General features: G+C 47.2%; 1 protein-coding gene across 1 annotated transcript in view; it reads left to right on the forward strand.

The window, feature by feature from the left end:
• The first annotated feature begins 3,778 nt into the window (after nucleotides 1-3,778).
• Nucleotides 3,779-22,271, forward strand: part of LOC130367234 (vitelline membrane outer layer protein 1 homolog) — a 63,127-nt gene continuing 44,634 nt past the window's right edge. The window contains exons 1-2 of the mRNA XM_056569637.1: nucleotides 3,779-4,002; nucleotides 4,101-4,167. Of these exons, the coding sequence (XP_056425612.1) occupies nucleotides 3,779-4,002; nucleotides 4,101-4,167 (291 nt within the window). The remainder of the gene's footprint in view (nucleotides 4,003-4,100; nucleotides 4,168-22,271) is intronic.

A 22,271-nucleotide genomic window follows, 5' to 3' on the forward strand; every position in this document is an offset into this window, starting at 1 on the left:
GGCCGGGTTGACACACGGGGGGGGGGGGGGGGGGCAATTACTTTCCCTGAGAGTCCCGCAGGGGTCCCTGCTCCCTGTGGTCCGAGCGGCGAGAGCAGCTTCACTCCCCGCTCTCCGGAGCGGTGCCGCCGGGCAGCGTGGTGTGCGGGGGGGGGGGGGGGCGCTGCTGTCTTCGGAGCCGCGGGCCCCTCACCTGGGTTCTGATCCGGGTCTCCTCCTCCTCGCTCCACGTGGCTCCGGGCGGCTTGACTGGCGCCCGCAGCTGCTTGGCCGCGTGGTGCGGGGGGGGGGGGGGGCCGAGCCCACGTCCGTCACGATGCCCGGTCTGGTCCTCACGCCTGGCTCTCCTCCTCCTCGCGCCCCGTGGCTCCGGTCGGCAGGATGCGGCGTCCTCCCCGGTTGCCGGGGGCGGCGCCACCGGACCACGTGGTGTGCGAGGGGGCGGAGCCCAAAAAAAAAGGCGGCCGGGTTCGACACACCGGCCTCCCAACAGACAGGGGACTGGCGGCAGCCCTATACCATCTAAGGGCTTGGCTACCGGCGGCCACCGGGCAGCGGGATGCCTAGGGGGAGTCTCCACTGCAATTCCCCTCCTCCACTTTCACACCCAGGTTTCCGTGGTCTCAGGGCCACCACGGACCAGGTTTAGTGGGGGCCGACACTTCACGTAGCGGCCATGCCACGCAGCCGCTCACAAGCGTTGTGCCGTTCAGTCACTCATAAACATTCATACCGCACAGTCGCTCTTAGAATTTCTTTCCGTACAGTCACTCAGCTTTCTTACCTGGCAGTCACCCGGCTTTTATATTGTTCAGTCACTCATAGCATCCACACCGTGCAGTCATTTCATAGCTGTAACACCGTGCAGTCACTCATAGCTTCTTTCCATACTGCGCAGTCACTCACAGCTTCCACACCATGCAGTCACTCTCAGCTCCATACCGTACAGTCACTCACAACATCCCACACTGTTGCAGCCACTCCTAGTTTCATACCGTATAGGCACTCCTAGCATTATACCGTCACAGTTCACCCACAGCGTTCTTGCCGTGCAGTCACTCGTAGCATTCACACCGTGCAGTCACTCATAGTATTCATACCCTGCAGCCGCTCATTAGCGTCATACCAGGCAGTCGCTCACAGCTTCTTGCAGCCCGCTCACTCATAGCGTCATACTGCATAGTCACTCAGATCATTGATATGGTACAGTCGCTCGGCACTCTTACCATGCAGTCACCCCTACCATCTTATACTGTGCTATCTCCTCAGCGTTTACACTATGCAGTTACTCTCAGCACTCATACCATGCAGTCACTCATAGACTGTTTCCACGCGTAGCATCACACGATACATAAACTCATGGCTTTCACACCGCACGCAACACGTATACGGTACATACACTCACAACATTCACTACTCTTACGTAATGTCAGTACTATACCGCTTGCCGCTTCATACTGCACGTACGTGCATGCAGTTCACACCGCGTATAAACATTCATAATTTTCATCCTGCACAACAAGCGCTCTTAGTGGCACACACACGCAGGGCATACAGTTATAGTGTTGTATAGAGCACACACGTCATAGTGCTTCATGCAGTGGGTACATCACGTCGTTACAGTTCACTCATGTTCAGGGTCACATGCAGCAAGTACAGTCACGTCATTACATAAATACACTCTCACAGTGTCACATACAGTGGGTACAGCTGTGGTATCATGTACGGTACGTATGCTCTTGGTGTCACTTACATTGAGTACAGTTGCTGTTGCATTCAATTCACACGCCCAGTCGCACATAGTAGGTACAGTTTTATCACACACAGTACACACGCTCACTCTGTTACATACAGGGAGTACAGTCACATTGTCACATGTAGCACACACGCTCATAATGTTATATGCTGCGAGTGCAGCTATAGTACTGTTACAGTTCATATAATAGTTCCATGCAATGGGTACAGTTCCATTATTACACACAGCACATACGTGCATCACGCCACATACTGTGAGTACAGTCATTAGTGCTGAACGTTCATACTTGCAGCACCCCACCGTGCCCATCATGGTCATATCGCACTCACATGTGCCGCGGCACCAAGCACATGTGCGCTTACGGGTTGCACTGAATGTACGCTCACAACTATCGTCGTGTCTAGCTCCTCACTGTGTTGCCGCACTTTTGCTCATAGCTACTATTGTTCATATGCATAACCTTACTCGGCATACCATACTCACGCTCGTAACTTCTCACGGTACAGATATTCTCAGGTGGTACGGTACAGTCACAAATAGTTACCCTGCACACACGTCGGTACCGGCGGTTGGTCCCTGTAGTGGACATGCCACACTCACGTTACCATAGTAACTGCTCAGTCACAGTTAAGCATCCGTATCTTGCCATACGCTCACCAATTACCTAACTTGTCCTAACAGCTTGCTTCATATTGCTGTTGCTGACACGTCATTCTGCACATTTCATACCACGACACAAGTGGGGTACTCCCACTCCCCCTGCCACGTCCTGCAGGGAGACCCACTTCTCATTCCTTGTTACTGTCATGTCTTCTGAATACAACATCACAACACGTAGGTGGTTGTTTCCTCATCACTGCGTGGTTGCTAAATCTGACACTTCTTCAGAGCTGCGACACCACGAAACATGGATGGTGGGCGTAGCCCTCAAATGCCTACAGGGGGTTGCGCCGAGCAACCGTGGTTATAGACTCCTTCAGATCACACACACACAAAAAAAAAAAAGGAAAACATGTACACTCTTACGTATGTACTTTAAAACACGTTCCCACTGTTCCATGTCACTTTCATCACTCTTGTTTGCTTACCACAGTTACTCGTTTCACACACCGACGCTGCTACTGACACGTCTTCAGAGCCTCGGGCGACCAAGTTCCCAGGTCGGACTCGCTCCAGTCGGAGTCCTGGTGAAGTCTGTTGTTCCTGACTCTGCTTCAGTGCAATATGACTCTACACATATAGGCAATGGGTCAAGGGTTTGGCTGACACGTCTTCAGTGGGGGCCCCTGCGTATTCTGTTCTGACTCTTCTACAGCGCAACAGCATAAACCTAGTCTCATCTCACAACACCATGCATACATCATGTCAGGCACTCAGCTGCCTTTCACTCCTGCATAAAAATAAAAATAAATGAAGGGAAGTATGCACACTCTTATGCATGTACGTCTCAACACATACCCGATGATCCATGTTACTTTCACCTCTTTGTTGCTCACCATAGTTACTCGCATCACACACTGACGCTGCTACTGACACGTCTTCAGAGCCTTGCGCGTACTCTCACCCACCAAGTTCCTCAGGTCGGACTCGTTTCAGTCGGGGTCCTGGTGAAGTCTGTTGTTCCTGACTCTGCTTCAGTGCAACATGACTCAATACACTTAAGCAGTGGGTCAACCGTCTGGCTGACACATCTTCAGTGGGGGCCCCTGCGTATGCTGTTCTGACTCTTCTTCAGCGCAACAGCATACACTTAGTCTCATCTCGCGTCACCATGTGTACATTATGTCAGGCATGCAGCTGCCATTCACTCCCGCATTACTGAGGGGGGAAAAAAAATTAACCCAGGGGTTGCATACCTTCTCCACCTGCCACGCCTGCAAAGAGATTCACGGCTTCGTCAATATTTCCCTAAACACAGGTCATAGAGTTACAATGTCACGACTCATAGGCGGTTATTTCACGCATTAATCTGTCTTGTCCACTCATGTCAGCATCACGCTAACAGCTATCTCTTCCACAGACATGAGGGTTACTCAAAGACCTGTCACGCCTACAGGTACGAGGTTCGAGTCAGACTGCCTTTCCAGGCACAGCGGTTATGCAAAGACCTGTCACATCCACAGGCACGAGGGTATGCAAGACCTGTCAGGTTACAGGTACAACAGTCACATAGAGGCCTTCCACATCCACAGGCATAAGGGCATGCAAGACCTGTCAGAATCTGCAGGCTCAATAGTCATGGAGAGGTCGGTCATGTCTGCGGACACAGTGGTTCTTTTGATGCCTGTCTGCAGGCATGGTAGTCCTTAGGCTTAATTTGTTACTGTATCTGTCGAGTCTGCAGGCATGATCAGGACGAGGAGGCCCATCGTTCACTAATGGTCATCACTCCTGAGACCATATTCGGGACGGTATGTTGGCAGGTCAGGATATGGCTCATGGTACAGTCCAGTCAACTCTTCATATCACTACAATAATGAAGTTTTTGCTACTCTTTAGCAGGGACAGGAGGACATGTGATGCCCGACAAGCTCTATCGGTTCCCCTTTCTGCAATTACCACAGTGAGCATGCCTATATGAACGAATCAGCTAGCACGTAGTCAGGTCCCATTCCAGGGCTGGGCCGGATGCAGTAGGCGTCACCAACATCTTCTCTCAGTGTCAGATACTGCCTTAGGTGGTCGCCAGCCGGCAGGCACAACTCTCTAGGTTTCTTCAGTCTAGCATGAACAGTTTAGGGGAAGATAGACATGACTAGTTGTGGTGTTGGTTATTATGGTTAGGGATGTTGTTATCAATCCTACTTCTTGATTTTTTGCCCTCTATAGGCGTGCCCTCATACGTGGTTATGGGCACAACTCAACCGCTTCGCCAGTCAATTTTATTTATATAGGTACATAGGTTTGTATGTAAGGTGCAATCGCAGGTACGGAACAACGCAAGCCGCTTGGTAAGTCAATGTATGGTTTTGCATAGTTGTGTATTCAGCGCTTGCCACTACAAGCTCGAATGTAAGCTCTGAGCACAAGTAGGAAGCCTTTTGGGCTGAATTTGTGTGAGGGGGCATGAATTCCCACACACCCCTGCACTTAGAGGCAGGGTCTTGCAGGAGGCACCACTATAAAACGCCTTTGCAACACACAGGCGGGGCGTACGTGGTTTGCAGGTACCCTCCCAACCCTCCCTTATTCTTTTCATCCACCATAGGGTATGCCCTCTATAGGCGTGCCCTCATACGCGGTTATGGGCACAACTCAACCGCTTCGCCAGTCAATTTTATTTATATAGGTAAATAGGTTTGTATGTAAGGTGCAATCGCAGGTACGGAACAACGCAAGCCGCTTGGTAAGTCAATGTATGGTTTTGCATAGTTGTGTATTCAGCACTTGCCACTACAAGCTCGAATGTAAGCCCTGAGCACAAATAGAGCAATGCACACACACAATGATAGGAGAAAAAACAATTAACAAACAGAAAAGTGCACAGACTATGAGGCGAAAAAGAGACGAGAGGGGGTTTGGTCCACTGATCTATTGCAGACACATTTGTGGCATTATTGCACTTTATTACATATGAAATTAACAATTATATTCTAAAATACAATATTTTAATATTTATGCAATTTATGAATTTGGGGTTTTAGGGGGATACAGTGTGATCACTATTCTCTGCCCTTTGTGTCACATAGTTATATAGGAGGGTGTTGTTGGGTTTCTTTCTTCCGTTCAGTCATTTCCTGGTTTTAACTTTTCTCTGTAGCCTATATGTTTAACCCCTTAACGACTCTGGACGTAAATGAACGTCCTGGTGAGCTGTTACTTAACGCACCAAGACGTACATTTACATCCTATACATGACAGCGAATATCGGAGTGATGCTTGGGTCATGCGCGGCAGGTCCCGGCTGCTGATAGCAGCCAGGGACCCGCCGGTAATGGCGTACATCCGCGATGGCGCAGATGTCCGCCATTAACCCCTTAGATGCCGTGATCAATACAGATCATGGCATCTGCAGCATCGCGGTGCCACGGCTATCCGATCATCCAGAACGGCAGCAGGTGGTCCCCTCACCTGCCTCCGCTGCATTCCACGGGTCTTCTGCTCTGGTCTGCGATCGAGCAGACCAGAGCAGAAGATAGCCGAAAACACTGAGCAGTGCTATGTCCTATGCATAGCACTGAACAGTATAAGCAATCAAATGATTGCTATCAATATTCCCCTATAGGGATTATTAAAGTGTAAAAAAAAAAGTAAAAAAAAAAAGTAAAAAAAAATGTGAAAAATCCCCTCCCCCAATAAAAACGTAAATTGTCCCATTTTCCCTATTTCACCCCCAAAAAGTGTAAACAAAATATTTTATATACATATTTGGTATCACCACATGCGTAAATATCCGAACTATTAAAATAAAATGCTAATGTCACCGTACAGTGAACGACGTGAACGTAAAAAATAGCTGCTTTTTTACAACATTTTATTCCCAAAATTTTTTTATAAAAAATGTATTAAAAGTTTTATATAAGCAAATATGGTATCAATAAAAAAAACAGATCACTGCGCAAAAAATGAGCCCTCATATCGCCGTTTATATGGAAAAGGTCTTCAAAAAAGAAGGATTTTAAACGTACTAATTTGTTTTTGTTTTTTAAGCGCAACAGTAATAGAAAAATATGTTATCCTGGGTATAATTTTAATCGTATTGACCCAAAGAATAAAGAACACATATCATTTTTACCGTAAATTGTTCGGCGTGAAAAAAAAAAACCTTCCAAAATTTGCAAAATGGCATTTTTCTTTTTCATTTCCCCACACAAATAGTATTTTTTTGGTTGTGCCATACATTTTATGGTAAAATGAGTGATGGCATTACAACGAACAACTGGTCACGCAAAAAACAAGCCCTCATACTAGTCTGTGGATGAAACTATAAAAGAGTTATGATTTTTTGAAGGCGAGGAGGAAAAAACGAAAACGTAAAAATGAAATGGGCTGAGTCCTTAAGGGGTTAAATAGTGTGGCAGTGTGGCAAGGAAAGGGTGTATTTCCCTTGCTATCTCTGCAGAATGCTCCACCTGTGGCCTGATTAATGAGGTATCAGGAAGGGAAAGTGTGTGTTTTAAAAGGAAAAAAGACAGAATAGTTGGGGCTCTTCCTAGGAGACAGCATGTGGGCTGTAGGGAAGAGACAGAGGCTGCTGAGGAGTACACAGCCCGAGCTGAGTGGCTCAAAGAGAGTGACATTGTGAGTAGAAGGTTGCAGGGGGACATATGTTTAACTGGCTGAGGGAAGCTCAGCGGTTGTTAGTCAGGACAAGCTGATCTGTTTAGTCAGTGACCAGACGGTCTAGGATTTTGTTTTGTTCCTGCTTTTTGTTGATTTCTTACCCTGCAACCTGTCTAATAAAACTGGCAAGGTGCCAGATTTGCATTATAAGCGTTTGTTTGCTGGTTTATTGAGAAGAAACGCATCCTGTGGCATGGTCAAGGACGATCCCAGAGCTAATCCCCAAGACGGATCGTCACAATAAGTAATTTGATATATTTTTTGAATCTACTATCATTTTGGGTGTACATTGCTCTATACATTCTGTGTTTAGGAACACAGAACATTTTGCTAAACACAGCAAGTCCTTTACTCACTAAGAGTCATCCTCCAGCACTTGGGAGTAGAGATGAACGAGCCGAGCTCGGCGAACCAGGTCTCACTCAGAACTTTGAGGAAAAGGTGGTTTGCAGAACTTTCGCACTTTGCCCGCCTCGGCTCACATATGGGGGGAGATTTCTCAAAACCTGTCCAGAGGGAAAGTTGCCCAGTTGCCCATAGCAACCAATCAGATTGCTTCTTTCATTTTGCAGCGGCCTTGTTGAAAGTGAAAGAAGCAATCTGATTGGTTGCTATGGGCAACTGGGCAACTTTCCCTCTGGACAGGTCTTGATAAATTTCCCCCATGGTGTTTTTGGCACCTGAATGCATGATATGATGAGGAAGTAACACTGAGATGATGTTAGGGTAGCCCAGAATACTTTGCAGCTACCAGCAAGATCACATGGTCCCAGGTAATCCAATCATTGTTGCGTTATGTGACATACAGCTCCCAGGCCAGTAGGACACAGCACAGGGGTGGGTTAAGAGGCTAATAAAGCCCTATGTACTGCCATCCCGGAGAACAAACTGTTCATAAACCACAGAAGAACCCTTCTGGGCACTACTGATATTGAGCGCGAATATTCGAAATGCAAATTGTTACTGCGAATATCAACACTTATCTATTTTGCGAATATTTAGAATATAGCGATATATATTCATAATGATGATATTTGTTTTTTTTTCTTCACAGTTCACATCACAACAAAGATGTGTACTGTGTAAAATAAAGTGATCATCCCTCCCTGCTTCCAGCTTGTGGTCCAAAGAAGGCTCCAATATTATTTACTGTGTGAGAGCGGTGTGGAGCGCGAACATTTTGTATATGCGAATATGCAAATAATCGAGAATATCGGCACTTCCTGAGGACACTGATCCACCCCCTCCTTTTAGGGGAAATACATCATCGCGCATGCGCACTATGCTAATTGTATTACGAATTTTCGCATGGAAAAAAAGGGAACGAACATAGCGAATATGCGAATTTCGCGAACATAGGACGAATATTCGTCCATATATTCAGGAAATATCACAAATTTTAATATGGCCCCTGCCGCTCATCACTAACCTTCACAAATTCAATAGAAAGCAAGCTGAGCAAAGCACAGAGCAGTGGGCCTCAGACACGCACCTGTCTCCTGCATTACTGTGTTTAGTTGCGCACTACAAAGCCCTGAAGTTTCACTGTAGTGTGTGCCCATAAAAATCACAATGGTATTTTGGAGAGTGAGTTTTTCTGAAATGGTTTTTGAGAAGCATGTAACATTTAGGAAGCCCCTATGGTGCCAGAACAGCAGAAACCCCCCCACATGGCATACTATTTTGGAAACTACAACCCTCAAGGCATGTAACAAGGGGTACAGTGAGCATTAACACCCCACAGGTGTTTGATGACTTTTCATTATAGTCGGATGTGTAAATGAAAAAAAAGTGCAGTTCCCCCCCCCCCCCCCCCCAAATTTACAATTTTTACAATGAGGTAACCCCATCTCTTCTGAGTATGGAAACACCCCATGTTAGGACGTAAAATGCTCTGCGGGTGAACTACAATTCTCAGAAGAGGAGTCACATTTGGCTTTTGGAATGCAAATTTAGCTGAAATGGTTTTTGGGGGGCATGTCACATTTAAGAAGCCCCTATAGTGCCAGAACAGCAAAAAAAAATAAAAAATAAAAAACACATGGCATACTATTTTGGAAACTACACCCCTAAAGGAACGTAACAAGGGGTACAGTGAGCCTTAACACCCTACAGGTGTTTGACAACATTTTGTTAAAGTTGGATGTGTACATGCAGGTTTTTCACAAAATTTTACATTTTTACAAGGGGTAATAGGAGAAAATTACCCCAAAAATTTGTGGAAATACCCCCATGTGTGGACTTCAAGTGCTCTGCTGGCGCACTACAATGCTCAGAAGAGAAGGAGCGCCATTGGGGGAAACTAAACCCCTCACAGAATTTAATAAGGGGTGCAGTGAGTAGTTACACCCCACTGGCGTTTGACAGATCTTTGGAACAGTGGGCTGTACAAATGAATAATAAAATTTTTGATTTTCACGGACCACTCTTTCAAAAATCTCTCAAACACCTGTGGGGCATAAATGCTCACTGTACTCCTTATTACATTACGTGTGGAGTGTAGTTTCCAAAAGCGGGTCACATGAGGGGGGGTGCATTGTTCTGGCACTATGGGGGCTTTGTAAACACACGTGGCCTTAAATTCCGGACACATTTTCTCTTCAAAAGCTCAATGGGGCTCCTTCTCTTCTGAGCATTGTAATGTGCCTGCAAAGCACTTTACATCCACATATGGGGTATGTGCTTACTCAGAAGAAATGGGGTTACAAATTTTGGGGAGCGTTTTTCCTATTTTCCCTTGTGAAAATGAAAAATTTAGGATAACCAGCATTTTAGTGATTTTTTTTTCATTTTCCCATCCAACTTTAACAAAAATTTGTCAAACACCTGTGGGGTGTTAAGGCTCACTGTTCCCCTTGTTATGTTCCATGAGGGGTGTAGTTTCCAAAATAGGGTCACATGTGGGCATTTATTTTTTTGTGTTTATGTCAGAACCGCTGTAAAATCAGCCACCCCTGTGCAAATCACCAATGTAGGCCTCAAATGTACTGTCAGGATCCGGACTAGCGGCTGGTGAGGACACTGGAGGTGGATCCTCTGTGCCAGAGAGGCGATGGTGCGGGTCTTACTGGGGGATCGGTTCTAAGTAGTTACTGGTCTTCACCAGAGCCCGCCGCAAAGCGGGATGGATTTGCTGCGGCGGTAACTACCAGGTCATGTCCCCCAGTAGCGACTCGACCCCTCTGGGCGCTGAGACAGGCGTGGTACAAAAGGACAAGTCTAAGGCAAGGTCAGACGTAACTGAAGGTTAGGGCAGGCAGCAATGGTTCGTAGTCAGGGGCAACGGCAGAAGGTCAAAAACACAGGCTAGGCAAATACACAAAACGCTTTCTCAGGGCACAAGGCAACAAGATCCGGCAAGGGGAGGAAGAGGAAGTGAGTATTTATGCATTTTAACTTGATTGGGTCAGGCACCAATTAGTGGTGCACTGGACCTTTAAATTTCAGTGAGCCGGCGTGCGTGCGCCCTAGAGAGCGTGGCCGCGTGCGCCGGGAGGAAGACACAGCAGGACCCGACTGGCAAGTGACTTGGGATGCGACCCGCGGGAGGGGACAGCCCGCCACGCGGATCGCATCCCCGCGCAGGCAGGGGGACAGCGCTCCCGGTCAGGGACAGTGACCGGAGCGCTGCTACAAGCCAAACGCCGCGAGCGCTCCAGGGAAGCCGTGTTACATGTACATAGTGCGCTTTCACTCCTGAGCCTTGTTGTGCGCCCGCAGAGCATTTTACGCCCACATATGGGGTATTTCCGTACTCAGGAGATATTGCGTTACAATTTTTTTTACACTAATATGCTGGTGTAGCCCCCAACTTTTCCTTTTCATAAGGGGTAAAAGGAGAAAAAGCTCCCCAAAATTTGTAGTGCAATTTCTCCCGATATGTGGCCCTAAACTGTTTCCTTGAAATACGACAGGGCTCCGAAGTGAGAGAGCTCCATGCGCATTTGAGGACTAAATTAGGGATTGCATAGGGGTGGACATAGGGGTATTCTACGCCAGTGATTCCCAGGGTGCCTCCAGCTGTTGCTAAATTCCCAGCATGCCTGGACAATCAGTGTCTGTCCGGAAATGCTGGGAGTTGTTGTTTTGCAACAGCTGGAGGCTCTATTTTGGAATCACTGCCGTACGATACGTTTTTAATTTTTATTGGGGGGACTGTGTAAGGGGGGGTATATGTAGTGTTTTACTCTTGATTTTGTGTTAGTGTAGTGTAGTGTTTTTAGGGCATATTCACACTAGCAGAGGTTTACAGTGAGTTTCCCGCTAGGAGTTTGCGCTGCGGCGAAAAATTTGCCGCAGCCCAAACTTGAAGCAGGAAACTCACTGTAAACCTGCCCGTGTGAATGTACCCTGTACCCTGTACATTCACATGGGGGGCAAACCTCCAGCTGTTTCAAAACTACAACTCCCAGCATGTACTGACAAACCGTGAATGCTGGAAGTTGTACTTTTGCAACAGCTGGATGCACACTGGTTGGAAAACCTTCAGTTAGGTTCTGTTACCTAACTCAGTGTTTTCCAACCAGTGTGCCTCCAGCTGTTGCAAAACTACAACTCCCAGCATGTACTGATCGCTGAAGAGCATGCTGAGAGATGTAGTTATGCAACAGCTGGAGGTACGCAACAACAACTCCCAGCATGCGGAGACAGCTGTTTGCTGTTTGGGCATGCTGGAATTTGCAGTTTTGTAACATCTGGAGGGCTACAGTGCACAGTGATCTCCAAACTATAGCCCTCCAGCTGTTGTAAAACTGCAAATCCCAGCATGCCCAAACAGCAAAAAGCAAACTGTATAGTGGTCTCAAACTGTAGCCCTCCAGATGTTGTTAGGCAACTCACCGGCTTCCGTAGGATCCAGGGAGCCGCATCGCTGTCCTCTTCTGCCGCCGATCACCACCGCTGATCACTGCCTGCTACCACCGCCGATGGGTAAGTGGACTTCGGCGCCGGTCCTTATCAGTTTCCCAGTTCTGCCCCGCTTCTTGTGGGTTGGCAGAACGGGGAAACTGAAAGTTAACCCCCCTGCCCCCGATCTGCTATTGGTCATCGCTTATTGATGACCAGTAGCAGGGATAGGAGGGATGGCACCCCTGCCACCTCACTCCTATCCCTTCAGGGGGATCTTGGGTTTCTTGGACAACCCCGATCCCCCTTCTATTCTCGGTCACCGGGTGACCATAGACATGTATGACCCAGAATCATTGCAAATCGCTGGTGATTTATTCACCGTAATTTGTCTGATAACCCCCCTGATCGATATTAGCAGTCACCCCGGTCCGGTTCTCCTCCGGCGCGCGGCGGTGACTGAAATTCCCACAGGCGTACATGTACGCCCTTGGTCTTTAAGTACCAGGGCATCAGGGCATACCCATACGCCCATGGTCCTTAATGGGTTAAAGAATTTATTTGCAAATTATGGTGGAAAATAAGTATTTGGTCACCTACAAACATGCAAAATGTCTGGCTCTTACAGACCTGTAACTTCTTTAAAAGTCTCCTCTGTCCTCCACTCGTTACCTGTATTAATGGCGCCTGTTTGAACTTGTTATCAGTATAAAAGACACCTGTCCACAACCTCAAACAGTCACACTCCAAACTCCACAATGGCCAAGACCAAAGAGATGTCGACACCAGAAACAAAATTATAGACCTGCACCAGGCTGGGAAGACTGAATCTGCAATAGGCAAGCAGCTTGGTGTGAAGAAATCAACTGTGGGAGCAATTATTAAAAAATGGAAGACATACAAGATAACTGATAATCTCCCTCGATCTGGGGTTCCACCCATGATCTCACCCCGTTGTTTCATAATGATCACAAGAATGAAGAGAAAAAATCCCAGAACCACACGGGGGGACCTAGTGAATGACCTGCAGAGAGCTGGGACCAAAGTAACAAAGGCTAACGTCAGTAACACACTACACCGCCAGGGACTCAAATGCAGTGCATGATGCGTCCCCCTGCTTAAGCCAGTACATGTCCGGGCCTGTCTGAATTTTGCTACAGAGCATTAGGATGATCCAGAAGAGGATTGGAAGAATGTCATGTAGTCAGATAATACCAAAGTAGAACTTTTTGGTAAAAACTCAACTCATCGTGTTTGGAGGAGAAAGAATGCTGAGTTGCATCCAAAGGACACCATACCTACTGTGAAGAATGGAGGTGGAAACATCAGGCTTTGGGGCTGTTTTTCTGCAAAGGGACCAGGACAACTGATCTATGCAAAGGAAAGAATGAATGGGGCCATGTATCGTAGGATTTTGAGTGAAAACCTCTTTCCATCAGCAAGGGCATTAAAGATGAAACGTGGCTGGGTCTTTCAGCATGACAATGATCCCAAACATGCCACCCGGGCAACGAAGGATTGGCTTCATAAGAAGCATTTCAAGGTCCTGGAGTGGCCTAGTCAATCTCCAGATCTCAACCCCATAGAAAACCTTTGAAGGGAGTTGAAAGTCCGTGTTGCCCAGCGACAACCCCAAAACATCACTGCTCTAGAGGAGATCTGCATGGAGGAATGGGCCAAAATACCAGCAACAGTGTGTGAAAACCTTGTGAACACTTACTGAAAATGTTTGACCTCTGTCATTGCCAACAAAGGGTGTGTAACAAAGTATTGAGATGAACTTTTGTTATTGACCAAATACTTATTTCCCACCATCATTTGCAAATAAATTCTTTAAAAATCAGACAATGTGATTTTGTGGATTTTTTTTCTCATTCTGTTTCTCATAGTTGCGGAATACCTATGATGAAAATTACATCTCATCTTTTTAAGTGCGAGAACTTGCTCAATTGGTGGCTGACTAAATACTTTTTTGCCCCACTGTATCAATAGTTTCAGTAGGGAGGTGGGTTGGAACAATTCAGCAATACCAACACCACTTAAGATACAAGAATTACCTTAGCAGCATCACAGACTGGTGTTGTCTGGAAAGGCACAATTAAGATCATGTCCTGATTTGTAGTGATCAGGTCTGTATAAATCAGGGGCCACATTTGATAAAGTAGGCAGTCATTGCTCCCCTTGGAATGCACAGATTGTTGCCAAATTTGTTGAATATTTTGCTGAAAAGCCTGTGGAATCTACCTGACCATCACCAGTTAGGTAAGCGGGGGCCTAGTTGATATTTAAAATAACTTGTTCCTGTTCTTTTCACCACTCTAGATTAGAGATGTCGCGAATTGTTCGGCGGCGAACAGTTTCCGGGGAATTTTGCATGTTCGCGTTCGCATCGCCGGGCGAAGATATGTGAAGTTCGATCCGCCCCCTATACTTTAACATTGCAGTAAACTTTGACCCTGTGAGTCAGAGTCAGCAGACACATTACAGCCAATCAGCATCAGTCCCTCCCTTCCAGACCCTCCTACCTCTTGCACGGACGCCATTTTAGCCTCATTCAGCATGCTGCAGGCTTAGGAAGTGGAGGGACAGAGAAGTTGCTCCTGCTGTTTAGGGAAAGTGATAGCTAGGTTGCTGCTAGGTGGTGTATTCAGGGTCCAGTTTACTCCTAAAGCACTAGTGTAACATCTGCTTTAAGGACAGCACCCAAAAAAGCCATTTTTAGGGCTGAAAGATATCAGTCCTGGTTGGGAGGTAACCGTTGGTTAAAAGGAGTACTCCAGAATCAAACTTACGTTCCTTCAAGCAACTAACTACTACAGTATTCAAAGGGCTGAAATATATCAGTCCGTGTGTTTTGCAAAAGCTGTAGGTACCCTGGTTGGGGACCACTGCTTAAAAGGGGAACTCCACTGGCAAGCTTTTTTTCTTTAAAGCAACTAACTACTACAGTATTCAAAGGGCTGAAATATATCAGTCCGTGTGTTTTGCAACAGCTGGAGGCACCCTGGTTGGGAGGGAACCGTTGGTTAAAAGGGGTACTCCAGAATCAAACTTACGTTCCTTCAAGCAACTAACTACTACAGTATTCAAAGGGCTGAAAGATATCAGTCCGTGCATTTTGTAAAAGCTGTACGTACCCTGGTTGGGGACCACTGCATAAAAGGGGAACTCCACTGGCAAGTTTTTTTGCTCATTGTCACACTAGTGCAAATCCCATTTGGTGTGACAGTTGTGTAAAAAAAAAATACCTTTTTTGGCTGTTAAATAAAATCAGTTGTCACTGTTAGTTCACATCACAGTTGCCATTTTTCCTGCCTGCAGGGCAAATTGTGTCACCCTAGTGCAAATCACATTAGGTGTGACAGTTGCGCAAATAAAAAAAAATACCTTTTTGGCTGCTAAATAAAATCATCCGTCACTGTTAGTTCACATCACAGTTGCCATTTTTCCTGCCTGCAGGGCAAATTGTGTCACCCTAGTGCAAATCACATTAGGTGTGACACTTGTGTAAATTTAACCCAAAAAATTACAGGCAGAGGAAGGCCACCCCGCAGGGGCCATCGTGGTGCTGGGATTCCCTTTGACCCTAGAATGGCCAGTGTTCAGAGGCCACGTACCCTGAACCCCCAAAGTTCTGAGAACTTATTTGACTGGCAAGACACCCAATCTACTAGTAAAGCTTCCGCTCGGAACCTTGACGCACCGTCCTTCTCCTCCTCTAGCTTAGCTTCGGGCACCTCTCATGCTACCACTTGCCCGCCTGCCTCCACCACCAAACACTAGCACCACAGCAGCTTTACTTGATCCGTCAGAGGAGTTATTTACACATCAGTTTGAAGACATGAGTGATGCGCAACCATTATTGTCAGAGGATGTAGTTAACAGGGATATGTCTCAGTCAGGCAGCATTACACACATGGACGTACAGTGTGATGATGATGTTGTACCCACTGCTGCTTCCTTTCTTGAGGTGTCAGACAGCGGTGAAGGTGTTGATGATGACGATGTGTCCGTGGATGCCACGTGGGTGCCCGCTAGAAGAGAAGAACAGGGGGAAAGTTCAGATGGGGAGACAGAGAGGAGGAGGAGACGAGTTGGAAGCAGGGGGAAGTCGTCGCAAGGATCTAGTGGCACAGTCAGACAGCATGCATCGGCCCCCGGGGTCAGCCAGACGGGACGCCAATCAACGCATGCTGTTGCCACCACCAGAATGCCTTCATTGCAGAGCTCAGCAGTGTGGCACTTTTTTGTGTGTCTGCCTCTGACAACAGCGAGGCCATTTGCAACCTGTGCCAGAAGAAACTGAGTCGTGGGAAGTCCAACACCCACCTGGGCACAACTGCTTTGCGAAGGCACATGATGTCACATCACAAACGCCTATGGGATCAACACGTCAGTACAAGCAGCACACAAAGTCAAAGCCGCCATCCTCCTCCTGGTCCAGCATCTTCAACTAGGTCAACCACTGCTGCCCTCCTTTCCCCCTCTCAACCATCCGCCTCTCCGTCTCTCGCCTTGAGCAGTTCCTGTTCATCTGCCCACAGTCAGGTGTCTGTCAAGGAGATGTTTGAGTGCAAGAAGACAATGTCTCAAAGTCCCCCCCTAGACCGGCGTCTGACAGCTGGCTTGTCGGAACTGCTAGCCCACCAGCTTTTGCCATACAAGCTGGTGGAGTCTGAGGCCTTTAAAAAAGCCGTTGGGACACCGCAGGGGAAGGTACCCGGACGCAATTTTTTTGCACAAAAGGCAATCCCCAACCTTTACTCCATTGTGCAAAAGGAAATTATGGCATGTCTGGCACACAGTGTAGGGGCAAGGGTCCATCTGACCACTGATACCGGGGTCTGCAAAGCATGGTCAGGGCAGGTATATCGCCTACACTGCTCATTGGGTAAACCTGGTGATGGCTGCCAAGCATGGAATGCGTGGCTCTGCAGCGGAGTTGGTGACACCACCACAACTTGCAGGCAGGCCTGCTGCCACTTCCTCTACTACTCCTACTCCATCCTCTTCCATAACATCCTCGGCCGAGTCCTCTTCCACTGCTACGACTTGCTCCACATCACCGGCACCCCCCCCCCCCCAGCTCCCCAGGTGCTATTCCACATCCCGAATGCGGCAGTGTCACGACATCTTGGGGTTGACTTGCCTCAAAGCGGAGAGTAACACCGCACCAGCGCTCCTGTCGGCCCTGAACGCACAGGTGGACCAGTGGCTGACTCTGCACCAACTGGAGATTGGCAAGGTGGTTTGTAACAACGGAACAAATTTGTTGGTAGCATTGAGGTTAGGCAAGTTGACACATGTGCCGTGCATGGCACATGTTTGTAATCTGATTGTACAATGCTTTGTGCATAAGTACCCAGGCTTACAGAATGTCCTGAAGCAGTCCAGGAAGGTGTGTGGCCATTTCAGGCGTTCCTACACGGCCATGGTGCACTTGTCAAATATCCAGCGGCGAAACAACATGCCAGTGAGGTGCTTGATTTGCGACAGCCCGACACGTTGGAATTCAACACTCCTAATGTTCGACCACCTGCTCCAATAAGAAAAAGCCGTCAACGAATATTTGTATGACTGGGGTGCTAGGACATCATCTGCGGAGCTGGGAATTTTTTTGCCACATTACTGGAGGCTCATGCGCAATGCCTGTAGGCTCATGCGTCCTTTTGAGGAGGTGACAAACCTGGTCAGTCGCACCGAAGGCACCATCAGCGACATCATACCGTTTGTTTTCTTTCTGGAGCGTGCCCTGCGAAGAGTGCTGGATCAGGCAGTAGATGAGCGTGAAGAGGAAGAGTTGTGGACACCATCACCACCAGAAACAGAGGAATGTGGCTTTGAAGAGGAGGAGGAAACCAACCACAGCAGGCATCCCAGGGTGCTCCTTGTCACCTATCTGGTTTCTTTGGTGTTGTACGTGGCTGGGGGGAAGAAGATTATACCTTCCCTGACATCGCTGAGGACGAGGAACGGGACATGAGTAGCTCGGCATCCATCCTTGTGCAAATGGGGTCTTTCATGCTGTCGTGCCTGTTGAAGGACCCTCGTATAAAAAGGAAGAAGGAGAACGACCTGTACTGGGTGTCCACGCTACTACACCCCCGGTATAACCATAACGTGCCTGACATGTTACCGCATAACAGCAAGGCAGAAAGGATTCAGCAGGTCCAAAATAAATTAAGAAGTATGCTGTACACAGCGTATAAGGGTCATGTCACAGCACAACAGGGATCTAACAGGGGAAGAGGTGAAAGTAATCCTCCTCCTCCTCCCACGAACACGCCGGCAAGGACAGGAAGCAGAGCTTTTTAAGTCCTACGCATCGCCACAGCCCTTCGGGGTCCACCATCAGAGAACAACTTGACTGACAGGTAGCAGACTACCTGGCCTTAACCGCAGATATAGACACTCTGAGGAGCGATGAACCCATTGACTACTGGGTGTGCCAGCTTGACCTGTGGCCTGAGCTATCCCAATTTGCGCTCAAACTTCTGGCCTGTCCCGCTTCAAGTGTCCTGTCAGAAAGGACCTTCAGTGCAGCAGGAGGTATTGTCACTGAGAAGAGAAGTCGCCTTGGTCAACAAAGTCTGGATTACCTCACCTTTCTTAAGATGAATGAGGGATGGATCCTGAAGGGACTGACACTGGGCGATACATTTGACTGAACAAGGCCTGATCAGATGAGCTTCCTTGGGCTAAAAATGGTCCACACACTGCTGTATTTGAACTCTGAATGCCGGATGACTTGCGTGACTTATCCGCCACCAACTAGGGTTCAAGCCGCAATGTTTTAGGGCACTTTCTGCCTGGTGTAACAAACAGAAATTTTTCAGGCTGCTGCTACAGCAGCGGCTGCGACAACACCAAATTTCCAGCCAGGTCTACATGCCTAATTTTTCTGGCCTCTGCTGCACTTGTTATGGTGCTGCAATTTTTATGGCGCTGCTACAGCTGCGACAATACCAAATTTTTCATCCATGCGTACATGCCTTATTTTTCAGGTACTCTCTGCTGACATCTCTGTCCATTTTTGCAACTGTGCATATTAGATGTATGCTAAGGGCAGCATGGTGCCTCAGAGGTTAGCGCTGCTGCCTTGCAGCACTGGGGCCTTGTGTTCAAATCCCACTATGTGCTGCCTCAAGGGGGGCTCTAACTATGTGCTGCCTAATATGGGGGAATCTTATGTGCTGCCTAGCATGGGGGAATCTATGTGCTGCTTAAAGTGGGAATCTAACTATGTGCTGCCTAAAGGGAGGCTCTAACTATGTGCTGCCTAATATGGGGGAATCTATGTGCTGTCTAAAGGGGGGAATCTAACTATGTGCTGCCTAAAGCATGTTATTCCAAACAATTTAGGAATAATAGATGATTTATGCCCTTTATGGCTTAAAACCAGACTCTGCATCAACTATGTAATTTTCCATGGGAGTTTTGCCATGGACCCCCCTCCGGCACGCCACAGTCCAGGTGTTAGTCCCCTTGAAACAACTTTTAAATCCCTATTGTGGCCAGAAAGAGTCCCTGTGGGTTTTAAAATTTGCCTGCCCATTGAAGTCAATGGCAGTTCACCCGGTTCGCCGGTTTGCGAACTTTTGCAGACGTTCGCGGTTCGCGAACCGAAAATTTTATGTTCGCGACATCACTACTCTAGATCAATACCTGGATAAACAGTCTTTTAATTTTATTTTTTAGTTGATTTCCAAATACTTAGCAAATTGTAAATCTTGGGAACGAAGGGCGTACAGGTACTTAAGGACCAAGGGTGTACCTGTACACCTGTGGGATCTTTAGTCCCCACCGCAGCAGGCACCAGGGGCTCATTGGGTCTCTGATGACCCGATTGCCCGGAAAATAAGGATGATCGGAGATGTCAGACACATCTCCTACCATCCTGAAAGATAGGAGTGAGGTGGCAGGGTAGCCACCTCCTTCTATCCTCTGCAATTGGCCGATCAGGACTGACTGCCGAATCGCATGGCAGGGGTGGGTGAAAATTAATTTCCCCTGCTCTGCCCACCCATGGATATCGGGGCAGAGCGGGGGAAGATGGCGGCGAAGGTAAGGGGGCCGTGGATGCGGCAGGGACCAGGAACCGGCAGCAGGCAAGGGCATGCAGCGGCTGCTGCTGTGTCAGATGGAGCAGTGAAGATCGCCATAAAGTTATCTTCACTACTGCTTCTAGGAGTTTCAAAGCTACAACTCCCAGCATGCCCAGGCAGCCTTTGGCTGTCTGGGCATGCTGGGAGTTGTAGTTTTGCAACATCTGGAGGGACACAGTTTGGAGACCACTGTGCAGTGGTCACCAAAATGTGGCCTTCCAGATATTGAAAAACAACAACACTCAGCATGCACAGACAGTCCAGGCATGCTGGGAGTTGTAGTTCTGTAACATCTGGCCCTTCAGATGTTGCAGAACTACAACTCCCAGCATGCCTTGACAGTCTCGGCATGCTGGGAGTTGTAATTTTGCAACATCGGGAAGGGCACTGTTTGGAGACCACTATACAGTGGTGTCCAAACTGTAGCGCTCCAGATGTCAGTTCAAAGCATGCCGAGACTGTCCAGGCATACTGGGAGTTGTAGTTTGGCAACAGCTGGCCCTTCAGATGTTGCCAAACTACAACTCCCAGCATGCCTGGGCAGTCTGGGCATGTTTGCAGTTGAAGTTTTGCAACATCTGGAGGGCTACAGTTTGGAAACCACTACACAGTGGTCTCTAAACTGTTCTCCTCCAGTTTTTGCATAACTACAACTCCCAACTTGCCCTTTGGCTGTCTGGGCATGCTGGGAGTTGTAGTTTTGCAACAGCTGGATGCACATGGGTTGGGAAACACTGAGTTAGGAAACAAACAGTGGTGCGGAAACACTGCGGTAGTCTGTTATCTCAGTGTTTCCCAATCCCAACCTGTGGTTCTAGCTGTTGCATAACTACAACTCCCAGCATGCATGGTCTGTCAGTGCATGCTGGGAGTTGTAATTTGCACCCTGTTTGGGGAAAACTGATGTAAAGTATTTTTTGTGAAGGAGGCAAGTGTAACGCTTGCATCCGGGTACACCCCTATGAAAATACCTAATTTTGGCCTCAAATGCGCATGACGCTCTCTCACTTCAGAGCCCTGTCGTATTTTAAGGCAAAAGTTTAGGGCCACACATGGGGTATCTCCGCACTCGGGAGAAATTGCGCTACAAATTTTTGGTGGCTTTTTCTCCTTTTGCCCCTTATGAAAATGTAAAGTTGGAGTCTACACCAGCATCTTAGTGTAAAAAAAAAAATAATTTTTTTACACTAACATACTGGTTTTGCCCCATACTTTTCATTTTCATAAGAGGTAAAAGAATAAAAAAAAAATAACAATGAAATTGTAAAAAATTTCTCCAAAGTACGAAAATACCCCATATGTGGACGTAAAATGTTCTGCGGGTGCACTACAAGGATCAGGAGTGAGAGCATTATGTACATTTGAGGCCTAAATTGGTGATTTGCACAGGGATGGTTGCTGGTTACAGCGGTTCTGACATAAACGCAAAAAAAATAAATACCCACATGTGACCCCATTTCGGAAACTACACCCCTCACGGAACGTAACAAGGGGTATAATGAGTCTTAACACCCCACAGTTGACTGACAGCTTTTTGGAACAGTGGTCCGTGAAAATGAAAAATGTAATTTTTCATTTGCACAGCCCACTGTTACAAAGATCTGTCAAACACCAGTGGGGTGTAAATGCTCACTATACCCTATGTTATGTTCCTTGAGGGGTGTATTTTCCCAAATATTGTGCCATGTTGGGTGTTTTTCGATTTTTTGCCACCATGGGGGCTTCCTAAATGCAACATGCCCCTCAAAAACCATTTCATCAAAATTCGCTCTCCAAAATCCCAATGTCGCTCCTTCCCTTCTGAGCCCTCTAGTGCACCCACAGAACACTTTACATCCACATATGAGGTATTCCCTTACTTGAGAAAAATTAGGTTACACATTTTGGGGGCCTTTTTCTCCTTTTACCCCTTGTAAAAATAAAAACTGGGTCTACAAGAACATGTTAGTGTAAAAAATTAAGATTTTGAATTTTCTCCTTCACTTTGCTGTTATTCCTGTGAAACACCTAAAGGGTTAACACACTTACTAAATGTCATTTTGAATACTTTGGGGGTGCAGTTTTTATAATGAGGTCATTTATGGGGTATTTCTAACATAAAGACACTCAAATTTACTTAAAACCTGAACTGGTCCCTGAAAACTTCTATTTTTTAAATGTACTTGAAAAATTGGAAAATTGCTGCTGAACTTTGAAGCCTCTGATGTCTTCAAAAAGTAAAAACATGAAAACTTTATGATGCAAATATAAACTAGACATATTGTATATGTGAATCAATATGT

This window comes from Hyla sarda, chromosome 4 (genome assembly GCF_029499605.1).
Source record: "Hyla sarda isolate aHylSar1 chromosome 4, aHylSar1.hap1, whole genome shotgun sequence".
NCBI lineage: Eukaryota > Metazoa > Chordata > Amphibia > Anura > Hylidae > Hyla > Hyla sarda.